Here is a 20,002-nt window from a genome sequence, read left to right on the forward strand (position 1 = left end):
AGATGTGACTTGTTTTCTGTATGACCAATGAACTTAATGAGCAAAAAAAAGTTGATTTTTCTTAATTAGCTCATTTATGTTAATACATAAATTAAGGGAGATAGTTTGCTCTCGCAGAAAACCTCATCAAGATATGAACATGGTGTTCAAAATATTGTCATTTTTGTTGCAACAATGTTTCTTTATAGCTTATCACAGCAGTGTGGACATTATATGATGACTATTACTGTTTATTGTCTGCATGCAGTGAGGATGTTTCATTTTATGCTAAAATGAAACATCCTCAGTCCCAATTGTTGACATTTTTTCTAATTTTCTAATTTAGACAGAATCTAATTTTCTGCAATTAACACAGATACAGTTATAACTAATTTCAGTTCCTTATACATTACTAATCCCATTGAAATACACAAATGTCACGGTGGCTTGCTTGAGTGATTTTTGTTTGAAGGTAACAATATTCTTGTCTTGTTTAAAAAAAAAAGAACAACTGAAAACAAAAAATGACAACAAACAATGACCCAAAAAAGCGATAAAGAGAATTCACTTGAAACCAGACGGCAGATCCGTTTCAGAGTAGGCATACCCAGTTTCATTCAGTCGTTCTGTGTCAGCCTTCACACTTGCCCTTGAGGAGTGGATGCTGTAGATGTTCTGTAGGAATTCAGAGCCTCCAGTGCACCTCCAGTAGGGTTGTGCAGGTCCTTGGCAGAGCTGAAAGTGAGCACACAGGAGCCGGGCCTCTGGCAAGCGCAGGCGAGATGCTAATCATCTCTGAGATTAACAACCAGCAGAGTGCAGATGTTCTGCCCCCGAGCAACCGCCAGCAGGAAGTGTCGCCACCACTGGCACATACATCTGCACAAACTTCCTCTAACTTTTCCGTTTTTCCTCCTGTAATTATGTGCGAGGAGCAGGATCAAACGGCAGGAAATAGCAATGGAGAACTTCACAGAGAAGCGAGGCAGACATTCCGACATTCATTGTTCTTCGATAACTTGTACATACAGGAAGTACAGGCAGACATGACCCGTACGGTTCCTATTTTAGATGATCAAAATTTGTTTTAACGTTTGTCTTGACAACAAAAGAAAAGGTTTCTGCAGACAGGACTGCTACATTGATGTGCGACATTGAGGTTTATCGCAGCCACATACTATGCCCATGAATGTCAATGACAGGTGAATCAATCAGCACACCAATGCAGACAAAAAGCCACAGCCCTGTCAAAAATATTTTTTAAGATTCATTGCATGTTTCTGTGGATCAAGCGCAAGTCATTAATTCAAGGTAAAAAAAAAAACTTTCCTTTTACTCCCTTTGTCAGACAATATGGATCAAGCTTTTCATGTTGGACATAACGCAGGGCATTTTCTGCAGGGCATAAAGAGCAATCAAGAGTGTTGAATGCATTGCAGTCTACCTTGTATTCCGGGGCTCTCCAAAGGGGAGGCTTTATTCTCTCTTTAAGAGGGCTCCCATCAGTTCAGACCAGATCTGACCGTCTGAATGCAGATGAGTCCCGCTCTGTAATCTCTGAGCTCCATGTGGTCCACGAGTTGGAGCAGAGACTCACCAGATTTTCTCAGCTGTCTCATCCAATTAGCAGCCACCCTTTGGCTTGACAAAAGTTAAAGTGCTTGGGTCGTGAGAGAATTATCTTTTAATTGCCTTTTTTAAGTTGAGAACATTACAATACCATCTTCTATGTTTGATCACGGTGGCACAGTCTGGTACCCTCCAAGCTGCATGCAAAATCTGCTTTATCTTGTCTAAGGGGTGGGCATAACAGTTCAGGACAGGATAGCAATGAGCAGAGGGAGAAGCCTGCCTCTGTGATGTGGTGGCGATGTGTGACAGGATCTCACAGCGGTGAAAGCAACCCATCACACATCAGAGATAAGCAGTTGTGACATGCCTCATTTGCTCCTTTGAATGTGCGTTTCGACATCACCACATCGAAAAAGCCAAGCGTTGGATGCAGATCCATTTACTTAATGGTACCATGCTCCAATAAGAGATGTGCTGTTCAACAATAGATGCACAACAGAGCCGTATCATTTCTTTTCATTCCTAATGTCCCATACTCCATTTCCTCTCTGACTCTGTCTAGTCAGGAGTCTAATGCATTGACAGAGATCTCATACCTGCTTTAACTTTGAGATACTGTTAACCTGAAAACAAGGCAGAGATGTCTTTATCTTTTTTACACTGGAAAAAAAAATAATTTGGGGGAATAATGGCTCATGCTGTCAGAATTTAACTTCAGTTACACCATTTTCAGAGGATGTAGATATTTTCCTTTCTTTAAAGTTGCAGACATGATTTGCATGTCCAGTTGCAAGTAATATGCCTTGCCTTGTCTTATTTTAAGTTGAGAAATGTCTTTCATCAGAGATTTTTTATTTCTTTGTTTCATAGTTACTTACTCTTAGAACTGCTTGTTCTAAGCTCAGTTGTGATTACGCTTTCTAAATTGTCTTTAAAAAAGTCTGGCTCAAGGCAAGGCCTCAGAGGTTTTTTGTTTGCTTACCTCTTCGGCTGTTAATATTTACAGGGGAGCCACTAAAATAATGTAAGACTTTGTTGTGGTTGCATTGAAATGCAAAGCTTGCATGCAATTTTTCAGAAGGGGCCTCTAAGCAACAAAAGTGGTTTGAAATTCTGGTTTGTTCATGACTGGGAGATAGTTTGCTGGGGCTGGCAATGAAACCCAAGCCACGTTCTTATCTGTGATATTAAACAAACCCTCAGCAGGAGTCTGAGGTGTATGCAGAATACAAAGTCTCTCCAATTCCCGCTCTGCTCCCTGAGAGAAGGTGAACAGAGATAGTTTGCATGTTCATACACACCTTGCATATATCTCACTAATGGCATGCTATATCTACATTTTTGTTTTGTCCTATGTCTTTTTGCTGTAGAACCACCAAATGTGTAATGCATCATGGCTGTACTGGGTTTTGTTAAGAATAAAAATTTTAAAAGACCCAATATATCTTACTTCTTAGTAGTTTGTTTGTCTTTAAAAAAAATCCCTGCTTAACCTTTAGTTTGAAGGAAGTGGTTGGACAAAAAAAAAAAACAGATAAACCTGGCACATTTGAAAACAGGTACTTTTTCTAGCGGTTGGGGCAGGAAAGTTGGTCTAGTAAGCCTCTCTGCACCCCTCTTCCTAAGGTAAGGTGAAATCCAGCTTCGCCTCTTGTCCCTGTGCTCTAGGGGGATATCAAAGAAGGTGCACTGCATCAAATCCTCAAATAGAATGAAGGCTGCAGAGATCATGTGTGTGATGTAATTACCAGCATGGTTCTGAGAGGATGAGCTGTCTGTGATGAATGCCTGTGCTTGTCCTGTGCAGGTGTACCGGGGGAAGAAGGCTCCTGCTGTGGACAGAGTCTGTGTGGGAGTCCCTGCCGCAGAGGTGAGTTGGGCAGGGGTCAACCTCCAGAGATTCAGTTTGTGTCAGAGTCCCTGACGCTACATTCGTACAAAATGAAAGTTTCTTTTTTTTGGGGGAACGTTGACATGTTATGACATATTTAAATACTGTATTTTACATCTGTTAGTATCCAATGGATGCTGAGGCTCATTCTTAAATCTTAGCTGAGTGATTGCCTAGTTAGGTTACAACGTGTTTCTGCCAGCTGGTTCCACTGGATCCCCCCTGTTCCTCTTGGTAGTTCCTGATATCACAGGAAGGGAGAAGGATATTGGACACAACATATAACAGTCTTGGACACCTAAAATATTCACAAACAATAAAACACAGTTTCATGATCTTTTTAACTCTTTCTCCAGATATAAACACTCTTTTGCTGGCACTATAGCCAATGTCTAATAGTTTCATTCATTTTTAAATTCATTATTTTCTAATGGAAATATGGTGCTTTGAATTATATGTACAGGTGTGACATGAAGATTAGCTTCTCACTATGTTCCTTGAATTATTCAGTAGCCAACTGACACTCTTGGCTCAGATTCATCAGCCTTTTGCGGGAATGTTAACACGAACAAGATCTTTATAAATAAATAAGCACAGTGAATGGATAACAAGAACAGATAAATGAATGAAATTTACCCAAATAGTTACAGATTATTTTTCTTTAATGTGAAAAGATTTAATGAGTCAATACCAAAAATAGCAGGCTGGTTCTATGTGCTCTGCACCAGTGTTTATCACCGTAAAAGAGATGAATGAAGGTGATGAAGTTAGCGTGAACATATAATGAGCATATAATGGACACATCGGTAAACGGTGCAGCTTGAATTTGTTGTATTAACTCTTGTGTATGTGGAAGATGTATTAGAATATTGTGCTAAAACATTTTTAATATATACAGTAGAATAGTAAGTGCTGCATGATAAATATGATTAATTAACATTGATTTGTCCTACCTACAGTAGCAGTTCCAAGCCTTAATTATTGTCTTTTTATGAACAAGTGTATAGTCCTTGTTACACACATGGTTTGATGTTATCATGTTGTCCATAGAAAAGTTGGACAAATCCATCCTGAAGTTTTTCATGACAGTAGCCATGTTCATGACATAATCAATTTGAGTTAAAACAGTTTGTGTTTTTTTAGGTACTTACATTTCAGTGCAATTTAAAGAACTTTAAAGACTGTACTGTTAAATGAGGCAGGGTTCTGAAATTTCCATTGAAAAGTACTAGTGTGTATGCCAATTTTTATTCCACTGTTGAGCTGAGGGACAGAGCCTTTTGAATGTAGATGTGAATAACTGATAGACACTGCTGAATAGGTGTTGCAGTTAGAAAAAAGATATGAAACGCTTAGTTTGCTGTGCCGGTGGATTCCCTGTGGAGAAGAAGAGCTAAACGAAGTGCAACCTTACTTGTTTCATACCGTCATACTCTCAATACCTAAAAATGATCTGCGAGAGCAAGTCTACACTCCATCAGACCTCAGTCATACTTTAGAGTGATGAGGTACAGGGAACCAGGTATACAGCAGGACATGGCCAGGTTATGGACGCCAGGGTGAAGCCTGGACACGCATTTAGGCCTGGACAGGCATTTAGGTGGAAGCTGATGAGTGATTCTTTTTAAACAGAGAGCTCATGTGGGGGTGTAAGGACAGGTAATGGATTGCTTATATAGAAGGGCTTTAACCTTGAATGACTTGGTAGACTAGCACCTGTTTCTTGAATTTCTAACAAGACCAGTTAATGGTCAGTGTAGTGAGGTGAGGGTCAGTATATGGAGCGGCAGATTGTTGGAGGTAAAACATCAGTTAGGTCTTCATGTTCATATTCTGAATGTCTTGAAATGGTCTCATGGACAAGCAGGGAGGCCTGATAGCATGAAGCCACAACATTCAAGATGAGAAAGCTCAGGGTCAAGAGCTGGAGCTGAGTTGAGGAAGTGGTGAGAAGTGACTGGATTTTTCCGTTGTTAAGGAAGACTCTGCAGTACTGAATGGATCACTGATATGTTATTCTGTGTGACAGGGTGGTAGATTTGAGCAGCTGAAGGGGTTAGGAAAGATGACTTGAAAGAGGGTAGTGGGGATAAAGTCCAGAGGGCACATGGTTGGTTTGTGAGACAGCATGAGCCAGGGGACTTCAGGATCAGTGAGAGAGGGACTCAGGGCATAGCAGCGGTGTGGTAAAGCTGCTAGGATGTGCAGCTGAGGACATAAAGAGCACATTAGAAATCCACAACTTTATCATCCGTGAGGGATGGGTAGAGAAGGGAAGAAAATGTTGAGAACAGTTTGTGGGGGTTAGTAGCTGCAGATTTTTTTTTTTTTTTTTTTTTTCCAGGATGAAGCATGTTTTTACAGAAGTGATGCAGGATGACAACCTAGAGAGGATAGACTGATTGTTTAATCTTCCGTCCAAGGAGTCAGGAAAATATTGTAACCTGAAGTTTTTCAAATGTAATCAGCATGAATACTTGCACGGTTAATTCAGCAATGTAAGAAAAGATACTATAATTAAAACCAGGATACAAAGAACCCAGCTGGACTTGTTTCTAATTGAAATGCGGAAATAGATCATTTTGATCAGAGAGTATAAATGTGTACCTTTTTAATTAATGCAAACCAGGTTACTCCTATTTCAGGGCACCTACTGTGTGAAATCTTTCTGCATCAAACAGAACATATTGAGGGGAGTGAAGCTCTAAATTTCCCTTTTTAAATCTTTCTACTTAGTCAGTGCCCTAAATCCCAGAAATTATGATGTTAACTTATTTGCTTGAAAATGTTAGGTGTATCAGATCCAACAGGATTATTGTTATGTTTATCATCAAATGTATCTTACATTAAACAAGCAAACAATATTGGAAGACAGTAAGTAGCTTACCTCTATAAATCCATCTTGATTGGAGACTGATTTTAAATTAGCTAAGTCCCCCTATATATATTCAACAGCAATTTGTCAAGTCAGCCACAGATGCAAGCAACAATACAACATAATTTACCAGACATCACTTGTCTAATGACATTCATCAGTCATTGAGGGGAAAATTTACAAATTTGGACCTGTGTCACAATTTTTATGCAGCACAAAGCTGAACTTTAACATTGTTTAATCAAGGGTATTTAGCCAGCCTGCATTGTAATATTCTAAAAATCATGGTTTCAGAGAAAAAACTCATTGGCAGATGTGACTGCCAATGCTCTATTTCACATACTAAATCTAAAACCAGACTTTCCCCACTTCTCAGTATGCTTCCATTCTGCCCATTTCTTGATCAGTTAAAGGATGAGTCCTTAGATAATCTTGAGAAGTTGAGCCTAGGCCATACCTCACTTAGACATGGAGTAAGCAAAGTATGGCACCCTAAAAGCAATGCTGTGGTAGAGTCTATTGACTGCAGATTTAGTAAAATCTGTAATGGGGGGGGGGTTATTAAATGATAATATCATAGCAGTGCCTCACTCGCTGTTGTAAAAGATGCAAAAGATAACATGTTTAATTATCATTGATAAATTTTGAATGGAGTAACTTCTGTCAGGGTTTGCCTTCTCTCATGCAGTTTTGTGTCGTTGTGCTTGATTAAATACATGCATGGGTGCGTAAAAAAAAAAAAAGCAGAAATTTAATTAACTCCAGAAGACACTGAAAAAGAAGCAGAATGATACATGGAGCCGAATGATAGATTATTCCTATGATTACGATTATGAAAGACTGAGAACAAGTTAGAAAAGTCCATGAAGTACTCTTTTTGTCTAGATTAAGATAAGAAAACATAAATGAGATTTAAAAATTCTAGTAGATCTGTCAGGGAATAGGAGAAAGAAGTTCTATGGCCGATGAATATTTCAGCTTTCAGAAGAACATATTATATGTTGCATGACAAATGCTTATCTTGTCTCTGACCCACGTGTGTGTAGTTGATATTTACTTCATTTTGTTCATTCACATTTGTAACTCTTGTTGGCAGTGCTTTGGTCTGCTGGGAATAAATGGTGCAGGGAAAACAACAACCTTCAAGATGCTTACTGGGGACATCGCAGTCTCCAGCGGAGAAGCATTCCTAAACGGATACAGGTGGGAAGCCCTGGCTGTTATCACAAAAACCCATTCATCTTAATTTACCACCCAAGATGTATTCTCAGAAGAGCTTGATTCATGTACTGACAGAGCAAAATCCCTCTCTCTCTCTCTCTCTCTCTCTCTCTCTCTCTCTCTCTCTCTCTCTCTCTCTCTCATACATGCACACCCACACATAAGCATGTACACATGTGAAGAAAAAAATGATGTTGGCCTCTGACACGCCCAATTCATTAGCATATGGACGGCCCTACTTTCGTGCCAGCCCAAGTGAGCGCTATTGCAAAGCACAAGCAGCTTTCTAAATTCATGCAGTGAAAAATTGGCACTGTTCAATAAATGCCTCACTTGTGTCAACTTGGTAATTCTCTTGACCGAAATCATAGCCTTTGCACTATGTGGGAGGGAAGGGAGCATTCAAAACAAATGAGGATGCTGTCCGGTGATCAGTGACATTGTTGTTCCAGTCTAGTGTTTAGGGCAGGGATGGGCACCCCCAAATGACAGGAAGAGCCCGTCTTTCAAAATTTCACAATAGCACAACATTCTGAGAGCCACAATAAAAGTTCACCGTTAAGAACCTGAAAAAAAAATTACTAGATGAAAAAGTCAGCTTCCAACAGCTCCTTGCCAGGTTCCCTCCCATGACGTGTATATAACTTGTGGTCATTTCAATCACTTATAACTGGTGGGCTGTCAGCAAGCTGAAGAAGATGAGATACTATAAAAGTGAGATAACAGCTTAAGTTGTTGTTTGTGATTATACAGCTCATTTACCAGTTTGCTACCAAAAAATGATGAAAATAGATAAGTTAGCCAAAATGTTACTGTTGTTTGTGATATGTCATTGAGTAGTTGTAAGCTAGCTAACATCGTGCTGGCTTGCTAGCTGACTAGCTAGCATATATATAGTTTTACCTGACATGAAAGACTTCTGTGTTACTTCTACTTGAACCTCCAGACCCAACCTCATAACTCACAAAGATTTTTGTACACCACAACATGTAATTAGGTAGTCATACAACATTATCAGTGCAACTTTTCATGCAACAATAATATATGCATATTGTAAGTCCCTCTGGATTAAAGTGTTATAGTGTTAAAGTGTTAAAGTATAATATAATGTAATGACTTTAGTTTGCTGGTTTATACTGAAGATGACATTTGGTACTGCCTTTTTGCAGCTGTGATTTACTGTTGATCTGTTTAGCTAGTTAGCAATCATAATCAAAATTCTGTTATTCTGTAGGTGGATATACAGAACTGCTTAAGATCTCTTTTGTCATCCTTAGTTGTATGGTATGAAGGTATGAATGCAGGGTATTGCCCAACACATTTTTTCTTAAAAACAGTAAAAGTATCAGACATTTTGTGGTATATACATTTACGGTGTATGAACTATTGTAAAACCTGACAGTATCAGCATATTTTTAAAAAATGCTACTAACGATCTGACATTGCATTGTTAACATTTTTTGCCATTGTTAGTAGCAAATCACAGAGCAGGGGATGTGCTGAAATTCTAGTGATACCCCTGATTGACAACACACTGCCCCTCCACCTGCAACTGAGGGACACAGTCCTGTATAACAGAAAAGATAGCATGTCCCTGCCGACAATCCAAATTAAAATCTCATTGCCATAAGTGTATGAGGGATATGTAGCCAAATTTGATTCTATTCCTGTTATTGTTGTTCTATTAATTTAGTGGTTCAAGTGTGAGTTCAGTGTGTTTAAAATGTCTGATAATAGGCAATTTTGTGAGAATGCTAATTGCTCATTTTTATAGATTGCTTCTGAGCCGCAGGTTGCAACCCTGGGCTTAGGCCATAACGTCCTCAACAATCACCTCTTTCCACAAGTAAAAGACATTTCAGTGCCAAAAATGATAGCATGCAGAACCTTTGTGAAATTAATACTAACACATTGTAATTCTAGTCAGAGAGCACACGCACTTGCAATATCATGTGGTTTATATTCCATCTCCCAATAGAGTAAAACAATGAACAATGTCCTCAGTCATGTACTGTTATAAATTAGGGCTTATTACAGACGTATATCGTATGAGCACACATCAGGGCCCATTATCCTGAATAAGAGGGCATATAAATCAATTTTTGCTTTTATCAAAATATCTTGTAAGATAACTGTTCAGTATCTGTTTCTATGTGTTGTATGTATTCCAAGTGAAACTAGGGACTCGGAATTTACCAACTAAATCCTGTTTCCTTGACGTGAGGCAGAATTAAATGACATTTATCCCATCTGTCACCTCATCGCAGTAGATTTGGATGCTGGTGCTCAAGGTCCCTGTGTTCTCCCTATCAAAGTAAAATTCGTATCTGTCCTTCTCCCTGGTTCTCCTTCAACCATTTGGCCTGGGGGGGTAAAGGAAAGGAGCCATGGAAGGAACATCCAAGAATGTCCACAACAAGGAGCATATTTTTGAGCAAAAGACTAAAACAGTATCCACTGTTATTAGGCAGCCTGCCTCAAATATTCTGCATGACTAACTGATGATTGCCACTCATTTAGCAGATTTTGTAAGCTTATCATTTGTCATTTTCAAAGCAGATTTTGTGAGCCAGGGCATTTTACCTTGGTCAGTTCAGTAAGAGCAAATAGCTTTCAGTAAAGCTATCAAGGATAGGTACATGGGTTTGAACAGGAAAATCAATGATTTGCTAAACATGCTTCTTCATATAGTTTTCTACATCAAGGTGATTTTTCTGAGCACACTTGGAATGAATCCTGCAATGAAACAAGTTCATTTAAATAAAGGTGAACTAGGATGCTGTAAGCATATAATGGTCTCATTGTTTATTCACACATCTGATTAAAAAGAAACAAAAAATGATGTAACAGAAATAAGCATGGATACTTTTTCTGCTTAAAATTTTAAAAAGGAAGACAGTAATTCAGCACAATATTCCAGCTGTTTTCTAAGTTTGTAATTCTTCACTATTGTCAACAGCATACGCACACAGATGAGGGATGTTCATCAGAACATGGGATACTGTCCCCAGTTTGACGCCATTGATGATCTGCTGACTGGACGAGAGCACCTGGAATTATATGCACGTCTTCGTGGGGTACCAGAGAAGGAGGTTAAGATGGTGAGTCGATAGTTGTGTTACATAAGTGTTTGTCTCAGGACACCATTCATCTAAAAAATGGTGACAGTTGACAGTGGACTGACAGTATCTGAAGAATCTGCCCCTTTCTCACCCTTTTTCAACAAAACTCGGTCTGAGCCCTGGGTGTCTCCTGCCTGAACTACTGCAGCTCCCTCGTTAACTGCTTTCCCCGTATGTGCAATCAAACCCCCTGCAGTTCATCCCGCAGGAATGCTGCTGCCTGGCTGCTCCACAAGGTTCCCAAATTCTGCAGTGTCTCACCCACGCTGATCTCCTCTACCGGCTACTGGTTATGGCTTGCATCCCTTTTAAAACATTGGTGTCAGCTGAGAGCTTGCACACCAGCCAGGCTACAGCACTCAGCTTCTGCACTCCTGTAACTGCGCATCTCGGTCTTGTCTTTTTTTTATCTTTGTAACCCTTTTTTGGAGTCTCCAATTGTATGTTACACTCAGCACACAGTGACAATGACTTCATTCACTCCAGAGTGCTAAGGTGAGACAAGTGCTGTCTTCCGATACACTTGTATACAGCCAATGGCTGTTTTTCATACTAGAAGTCACACAGCACACTACAGCGGAATGGGTGCTCATTGGAGGCCAGGTCTGCTGACATCATCTGAGCAACTTGCAGGCGTCTGACAAATCGCAGGGTGCCTGAGAGTGGTGAGACAAGGAAGCGCTGGCTGACCCCTCTAACCCTATCCCAGGTGGAACAAAGCCAATTTGTTCCACTGCATTGGGTTCCCCGCTAGTGTCAGGAAATGACACAGCTGGGATACAGCCTCAGCCGTAGAGCTTAGCTTGCATTCAAAGAGAACATCTTTAACATCTGAGCTACTCAGGAGCCCCCTAACCCAAGCATGATTATTCATTCCCCTTTTATATGTGTACATACATTTGTATGTCTATTTTTAAATGTGGTAGTAATGGTAGTTTTGCTACCGGTTATATCTTGGCTTTCTTACTGGAGGGTATGTTGCCTTGCACTTACAGGTTGAACCTAGTATGTACCTATATCTCATCTGTATTTGGCAGTGACACATGTTCAGATATGGTTCACAGTGCCCTATTTACACATCTCCTCATGTCACTTTTTAAATGCACAAAATGTAATATAAATATACAAAAATGTGTTTTACAACATACTGTAGACCACAAATGATACAGATCTTTTGGGATGAGATATTTCAAAATGTATGGTATATAATAATTTTTTAATGTTGGACCTATCATATTAGGTGGAACTCCTGCAAAAGGCATCCAGATTATTCTGCATTACCATATAATTATCCCATGATCTGTACAGTGCCCATCATTCCAATGTTGGTAATGAATACAAATGAGATATTTGTTACTTAAGGTTAAGGACAAGTTGCAAAGTGGGAGGATTGGGGAATACTTGCACTAACACAGCTGCAGCATAGCAGTCCCAACAGATTTAATTAATTCTATTATCAATACCTTTTTAATGCCATGGGGAGATTGTTTATTTTTATATGGCCTAGAACATAGAAAGACTGTGCAACCACAGTGTTACCAAACAGTTGAGCCCTTTCATTTATTGTAATTTAAAGAACATCACTCACCACTGAATACCTACAACAGAACAAACTGGTATTCAACAATACATTTGGTGAGCAGGATGTGCTCAGATTAATGTTACTTTTGCCCACATGTCTTGATTTCTCACATCAAAACAAATATCGTTGTGGGAAAATTATTCTCAGAGGTGTAGCTGGAAGGTTAAAAGGGCATAGACATGGAAAAAAGTTACAGCATACTGTGTTTTTTTTCTGTTGGGGACTCATTAGGAGTTACCTTGGTGCACAGCTGGTGGGAGCAGTGGACACTGAAGCCCTGTTTATATTATTCTCTGTGCCCAGCAGTCTGGGCTCTCTGTTTCTCTGAGTCCCTTCAGGAGCAATAAGATCAAAAGAAGAGAGCCCATGGCTTCCAGCCCATAGCCTCTGACTTAGTGTGCGTGCTACTGTTTGATCTCATTCCACAGCAGGATAAAGGCTTTTGTCAGTTCCAGTCGCTGGTCAGGCAAGTCCTTCCCTCTGCCTCTGAAAACATACACCACCCAATGTCCTTCTTCATAGTCATATTTCTATAACCCCAGCACTGGCCCTCAGATTAATTACAAAGGGGCACAGCAGTTGTTTGCCAGTATGAAATAAGAGTTTTTTTTTTTTTTTCACAGGTGGCAGAGTGGGGCATTCAGAAGCTGGGCTTGGTGAAATACTCCAACAAGTCAGCTGGCACCTATAGTGGTGGGAACAAGCGCAAGCTCTCTACAGCTATGGCACTGATAGGCTGTCCTCCAGTGGTCTTTTTGGTAAGATGCCTCATACGAATATGTCGTTCATAATAAAAATGTCATAAAAATATAACATCTGATCTTTAAATGCATAATGCTTGTAGGAATTAAACCGAGGATTCACCAGGGTTTTCTTTGGCATATTCTCCCCTTTTTCCCCTAATTTTGGTAATCGCCAAATGTTCTATTTAACCTCAGTTCACCGTGACAGCCTCTGCAACACTCCAGTACACCTGCATGCCTGTACAGCAATTCTTCCCTCTACAAGTCACATAGTGCACTACAATGAATTGAGCACTTATTGGAGAATAGGTACTGACCCTCCGCTGTCACCTGGGCAACTCGTATGTGCCCAACAAGTCACAAGGTACTAAGACAGCAGTGTCATGAGGGAATTATGACCGATTTACCAGCTCCTTTCTGCCATCGTGATCTGTGGTCTTTGTGGGCGGGTGACATGGCTTGTTTAAAACCTGGTGATGCAGGGCTTAGCTTCCCTTGCTGACTGAGCCATTTTGGAACCTTTGGGGTTTTGGACTAACAGGTATTACACACTCTTACATTGGTGTCTGAGTTGGTTAGTACACATTCCTGGCACAGAAAATCTCACTAAAGAGTACCCCTTGAGAACTTGGATTCCCTTATTGATTTTTCCAGAGGGCTTATGAAGAATTTCAATCACCAATTGGAAATGAGTTTTAAAGGTCACCGTTTGGTAGAGTTTTGATTTAATTTCAGAGATGACACAATCTACAATTTAAATTTGAAGTATTCAAGTGAGCAAGTTGAAAAATCCTATTAAAATGAGCCACAGGAATGAGTGATCAAGTTTAACCTTAATTGTGACCATGCAGCAATCAGAGGGTTGTTTAATGCAACCTGCACATGCCCTTGTGTTGTTAAATATGGCCATGGTTAAATTTATGAGTGCTTTTACAACCACTGTGCAGCATGGTTTCAAATGAAAAAACCCAACTGATAACTTCTATAATGTTACCTGAATCTGCATGATGGGTAATTTAGTCATTTCACATTAAACTGTTCTGCTCTATAGTTAGGATGATGACAGTAGGACGAGAAGAGATGTCCCTGAATCTGTAATTATTTCCTCAAGGCATCAACAGGCTTGCCCTCCACTGTAGCACAGACTACACTGTAATGCAAATCCTCTGACAAGCTTTGCCCGGTGTGCCTTGACAGGGGCTTCTAAGACTGTAAGAATGAGTCTGGAAAGGAGGTAGAGCACTACAAGTCCTCTCCTGTAATCGTGCCTGGACAGAATGCCCTGTGAATAGCATGTGTGCCTTTCCTCTGTGAATTCATTTGACCTGCTCCGAGGAGGCCCTGCTCGCTTTATTTTTGAAACCAGGGTGTGAGGCATTCGAAAGTGGTGCAGCCGGAATCCTTGTAAATGAAAAGAGCTCCAGACGGCTGAACAAAGCAGTGGAACATTTTCAAAGAAGTTGCCTCTGATGTGAATCCCATAGTCCCAAAGTCTGCATCCACGGTCTTATTTAATTGCCGAGTACGGGGAATTAACTTGGGGGGAATGATGAGAAAGCGGCACTCATTTTCCAGCTATGCTCAGCAGAGGTAACAGGAAGTGTTTCCACAGGATGAACCCACGACTGGAATGGACCCCAAAGCCCGCCGCTTCCTGTGGGACTGTATACTAAGCGTGATCAAGGAGGGGCGCTCTGTCATATTAACGTCTCACAGGTTGGTCCTCATCAGTGCCTGAAAAACAACAGCATGTGCATGCTTATCATTTTGTTATTATTCTCTTAATGTAATCATGATGACATCTTTTGCCTCAGGGTGACAGGTGATCGGCAGTGCACATGTATAATTAAGTAGCATGTTATTCACAAATGCCTTGCGTGTATATACGTCTGTCATACATCTGTTCATTTTTGTATAATAGTACTTAAATTTTAAATGAAGATTGATAATTATGCAACATACATAAGTTGGATGTGTAAATTTTTAAAAATCAGGCCAAGCCAAGAGCTCAAGGTAGAATGAGACACTTGGCACTTTCCTTCTGTAGAGATAAATTCACATTTATTGGGGGGAAATAGTGAAAATGATGATATGGTCAGCACTAAACATGTAAGCTGACACTACATCATCAAATCACATAGCAAGGTCTGAAACTATAGAACAACTAGCCAGCATGCTGCTACTGTTGTAACAACAAGGGCAAAAGAAAATAGTGTCAGATGCGTTTTGTCCATTTTATAGTGCTGCAGAATGAAAATAATTTATTACAGGTCTCAAGCACTTCCAGTCCTGTTCCAGAGGAAAGGAAAGGCTTTATTTCATGGTAGTGGTTTATATATTCAGTCTCATGGCTGTCAGAAAGTTAGAGAAGAAAAACACAAAGGACCACACCTTAGTAAACAAAAATAATGATGGTTTATTAGTGTGAGGTACATGACTTTATGGTCCCAGCAATGGTTATTTGGCAGATCTTGTTGCTGTGCTTACAGGTGAGAACAACATTGGGAAAACAAATACTCCCTTCTTTTTGCGGTACAGCATTTCACAACCACATGACCAGAAAGTCATCTTCAGGCAAGAATGGGTCTTCCAAGTAACCATACATGGTACACAGATGCTAATAGCATCTGTGTGGACCAGATACACTAATAAATCAATAATAAATTATGTTTTCTGTAGGTTGTTAGCTCCAATGGCATTTTTGAACACTGCAGTCTTCCCTATTACCGTTGTACTTTGGCTTTAGAAAGTCACTGAGTTACTGGATAGTCAGCTGCCAGCATCAGTATTAAAAAAAACAACACATTTTTTCATAAATGCAGACTTAGTGAGAGATTGATGTGGTTACATTTAATGCAGACAAATATTCTTCTAATGCATACAGCCACCACTGTAAGCACTAGATGTTTGGGCGGGCGAGTCAAAACTCAGAATTACTTTCAGCCTTAATTTGTAGGCTGTGAAATGAGTTGTGTTTTTTGATTATTAATATGGTGGGAACATCTCAGTGGCTGGTGGTTTGGTATCTCATCCAGGCACACTAGTACATTTTTTAAACAGTGCAATATTGATTGGGCCGCTCTTCAGTGAAACCACAAAGCCTACATTCCATGAACCCATAGTTTGTAAAACTGTAAGTACCACTAAAACATACATTATAAACAACGAACAAAGTGCTGCCCGCTACCTCTTTTAGTCGAGGTAATATCAACCTTTTCACACCCTACCAGGATCATTTTAAGCGTGAATTAGTATAAGGAGCACATTCTCCTTATCTATGACCGTCTATAAGAACTCTCTACACCCTCAGTTATTCTGCTCAGACAGCAGATAGTCCTCAGTGCTTTGATTGTCTCCGCTCTGACTCACAGAATTTGCATACACTTGTCTCTGGACTCTCTCACCCTCACCACAAAGCTGCTCTGCTGCATCTGGCTGTGTGCACTGTAATCATCTCCAGCTTTGTGGTGCGATGATACAGTCTGATATTTTCAGCATCTGCTCCGACTGCTGTCCTGCACGCCAGGTGAGCGGGTTCAGTCCCACTGAATCTCAGCCGTATGGGAGCTTCCCAGGTGACGCAGCCATGACGGTAGCGGGGATGAAACCTAGACTGCAGGTCACCCTACCTGACCTAAACACACTACCTGGAGCTCTAGCTGCATGAATTACACCTGATTTTACCCCGGAGGAACACTTCTGCAAAGAATATCACATCTATTGCTGAGGTATCACCATGTGGTTTAACCACTCTGTCTTTCTCCTCTACAGCATGGAGGAGTGTGAGGCCTTATGCACAAGGATGGCCATCATGGTGAACGGACAGTTTAAGTGTCTAGGAAGCATCCAGCATTTGAAGAGCAGGTAAGGCCCCCATGGTTGGTGCTCCATCACACCTTTTTTGGTTGGCCGTTCTCTCTAGTTTGCACCTTCGTCCACAGGAAATCTTAGGAAAACAAACTAAACATTGTACAGTCAGTGATTGTGGATGGACACTCAGCAGAAGCTGAAAAAAGATCAGCTAATTCATACCAATGAAAAGGTATTCACTGAGCCTTGTTGTGTGATATATCTGTAACCATAACATAATCTACCCTTGAATATGGCTATTTGATTTCCCAATGTCATATTGATAATATCGTTTTAGAATGCAGATTGAGGAATCGATGTGCATTGTACTAAAAACAAAAGTATTTTCTGAACTGTATGTGTGTAAAGTGTTACTTCTCTGCTTTTTTCTTTGGGGGGGGGGGGGTGTAAAAGGTATGTGTAAGGGTGTTTTTGTTTTATTTTGTTTTTTGCTTAAAAAAGCAAAGGCACTGCAGTTTTCAGCAGGAGAAATATTTTGCAAGGTGCAAAACATGTCAGGGAGAAACGGCTCATACTTCTCCAGTCAAGTATGACTGTGGGTCACAGTATTATTACATTTGTAATTACCTGATTTAAATTATGGACAATTCACTGGAGACAAGAAATCCTGTCCTCAGATGAACTTCCACTCACATGCATTTTTTCAATAATTAAATTCCATTCCCACCAGTTCGACAGTGTTCTGTCTAATGAATCTCAAAATGAAATTCAGCAGTGTAATCCATTACAAACAGAGTTCTGGGTCTCTCAGAGAATGCTTGTTAAACCTTATTTTCATTTAGTGATGAGGAAAATTAGAAAATATTGTGGAGATTAGAAAAGATGTGTGGAGAGAAAATGTTGTAATCCTTTTTTAACACAACCATAAACAGATTAATGAGGACCATACTTTGTGAATATCAGATACATATTTGATTAGACGATGATTACAGCATATCTGTATAGCTAGCTAACAGATGGGTCCGTAAATATCTGGATTTAGAAAGTTTATATGAGAGAGATTCAGACAGCCCAATGTGTAGGTTTCTACATATCCCTAATGACATTACACGATGTAAGGCTGTATATGAAAGCCATAGTGCGAGGAGAGTGAAACAAGATTGGACACAAAGTCAATTGATGTCTGTTTGGCTGAATTTTGAGGACTCGTACTTAAGTGAGGTTGATTCCATACTTGCTATGCAATCTTCAAAGAGATTTTGTGTCAATTTTGCATATGATCTTGCCGGATGGGGAGAAGGTTGAGGGAGGGGCTATATTTTTGCCAATTGTGGGCAGCAGTTTACCTAAATAAAAAGAGGATTTATAATGGATAGATTTTCTACAGATGTTCTGGGAAATGTCCTATTAACATGTTGTTGTGAAGGGGTAATGAGTTCAATGCTCGAGTCCTCCATAAAGTATTCATTCTGTAATAGTCAGGCTGGCCTTGATCAGGCTTATTCAAGTGACCCACTTCCCATACAATTATATATATATAAAAAAAAAATCCTAAATATGTTTCAGCTAAAGGTATTACAAAGTATGTGTTGAACAAAGTTCAATTTGAACATATTTCAGCATTATAGTTTTCTTTAAAAAGTTTGGTTGTTTTATGGGAACTTTCTTTTCCTTTGATATTTCTTTTGATCCAGTCTCACAGATATCAAGTGATGACTGTTCAAGTGCAGTAAGCTTTAAATAGCTCAGTGCATCAATACATCAATGCACATACACATGCATTTTGTTTTTCAGTTTTTACATTTTTAACTTGTAGGAGTGTATCCAAAATATCAAAATTGTTGCTGAGCTTAAATTGCAAGCTTAGTTATTCCCTCAATGCTCTGGTAAATTATGGGCCATCCTCAGACATGGTGTAATAGAATGCACTGCAATACAGACAGGGGTGAAAATTTCCATCATTATGAATTTTTGTTCATTTTCATCATTTTCATAGGTTAGGAATTCAGTGTTTCATTATGATCACATTTATCTTCACCAGATGATGATACAGATATATTTTACAAACCCCTGGCAATTCCACCAAATTGACATGTTTTACAATAAACTTTGCAGTTAAGGCTTTGGCCTTAACATTCATTGAATGTTGCAATCCATTCCGTGAGCAAAAGCATGCACAGCAGTACAGCTCTGAAATGCATAAAACAATAAGTTAACAACAATAACAATAACAATAAATGAATTCAGCACTTGTATATTGAGACATTAATAAGAAATACTAAGGAAAGCCTAAGAAATGACATCATTTGTGCTGTTGTGCATGATAGCAGTCATCTTAACAAATGTTATCTGCTATGCAATGTTTAATGAATTGAAACTATCACATGACCTTTGACATAGAATCACGCAGGGCTGTTGTGACACGATAAAGCCATTTTTCTCGATACTTCTGCACATTTTTCGTAACCTGATGGTGTCTGTTGTGGACTGGTCATAATAATGATAGACATTGTTAAATGTAGGTGCAAGTCTTTGATTTTAGCCATAAGCATTGATGCATCCATGGCAGCAAATGCTGTTCTATAAACTGTAAATGGCTGCTGTGACATAAAAAACAAAAGGGTGAACTTGAATACGGGACTAGTATGAAACCTTTTAAGGGGTGGAGCAGTGCAGATAGTGCTCTCCATAAATCACATGTTAAGTGTTTCTTGTCTGTCAAAATGGCAAGTGCGATTAAATATTTTCCAACAAAGTTTTAAAAACTTGCCAAATGAGGGTTTGGTTAGTGGAAACCATGGGGAATATTTGCACGAGGGTCGTCAAATGATAGTAGATACTGTTGCACTGTTCTTCACTCAAAGATATGCTCTTTGTTGTGGACTGATGTTCCACCCATAGCTCCCTATCTTTCTTCGTCCCCCTTGGCCAATTTTTTTTTTAATAACATCACAAGTAGACCCCGATTTTATAATCAGTAACTGTCTGTGGAAATTGTTTTAACGCTCCTGATAACTGAGTGCCTACAGCAACCCCTGGTAGATAATGGTTGACATACAGGTTTTAATCCCTGTCCGCCATGTGGTCAAGAAAAACTGAGGCTCCTAGATATGACTAATTAATCAGCCCTCTAAGTTAATAAAGACAAAAGCCACACTGCGCTTACCATGCACTTTGGTAATGTTGATGTGGCGCTCACCATCATGT

At 39.7% G+C, this 20,002-nt stretch overlaps 1 protein-coding gene across 1 annotated transcript in view; it reads left to right on the forward strand.

The window, feature by feature from the left end:
• Positions 1 to 20,002, forward strand: part of LOC118793670 (phospholipid-transporting ATPase ABCA1-like) — a 136,686-nt gene that overhangs the window by 102,096 nt on the left and 14,588 nt on the right. Inside the window, exons 42-47 of the mRNA XM_036551898.1 lie at positions 3,359 to 3,421; positions 7,414 to 7,520; positions 10,498 to 10,639; positions 12,866 to 13,000; positions 14,598 to 14,701; positions 16,757 to 16,849. Coding sequence (XP_036407791.1) covers positions 3,359 to 3,421; positions 7,414 to 7,520; positions 10,498 to 10,639; positions 12,866 to 13,000; positions 14,598 to 14,701; positions 16,757 to 16,849 — 644 coding nt within the window. The remainder of the gene's footprint in view (positions 1 to 3,358; positions 3,422 to 7,413; positions 7,521 to 10,497; positions 10,640 to 12,865; positions 13,001 to 14,597; positions 14,702 to 16,756; positions 16,850 to 20,002) is intronic.

Source organism: Megalops cyprinoides, chromosome 18 (genome assembly GCF_013368585.1).
Source record: "Megalops cyprinoides isolate fMegCyp1 chromosome 18, fMegCyp1.pri, whole genome shotgun sequence".
Classification (NCBI taxonomy): domain Eukaryota; kingdom Metazoa; phylum Chordata; class Actinopteri; order Elopiformes; family Megalopidae; genus Megalops; species Megalops cyprinoides.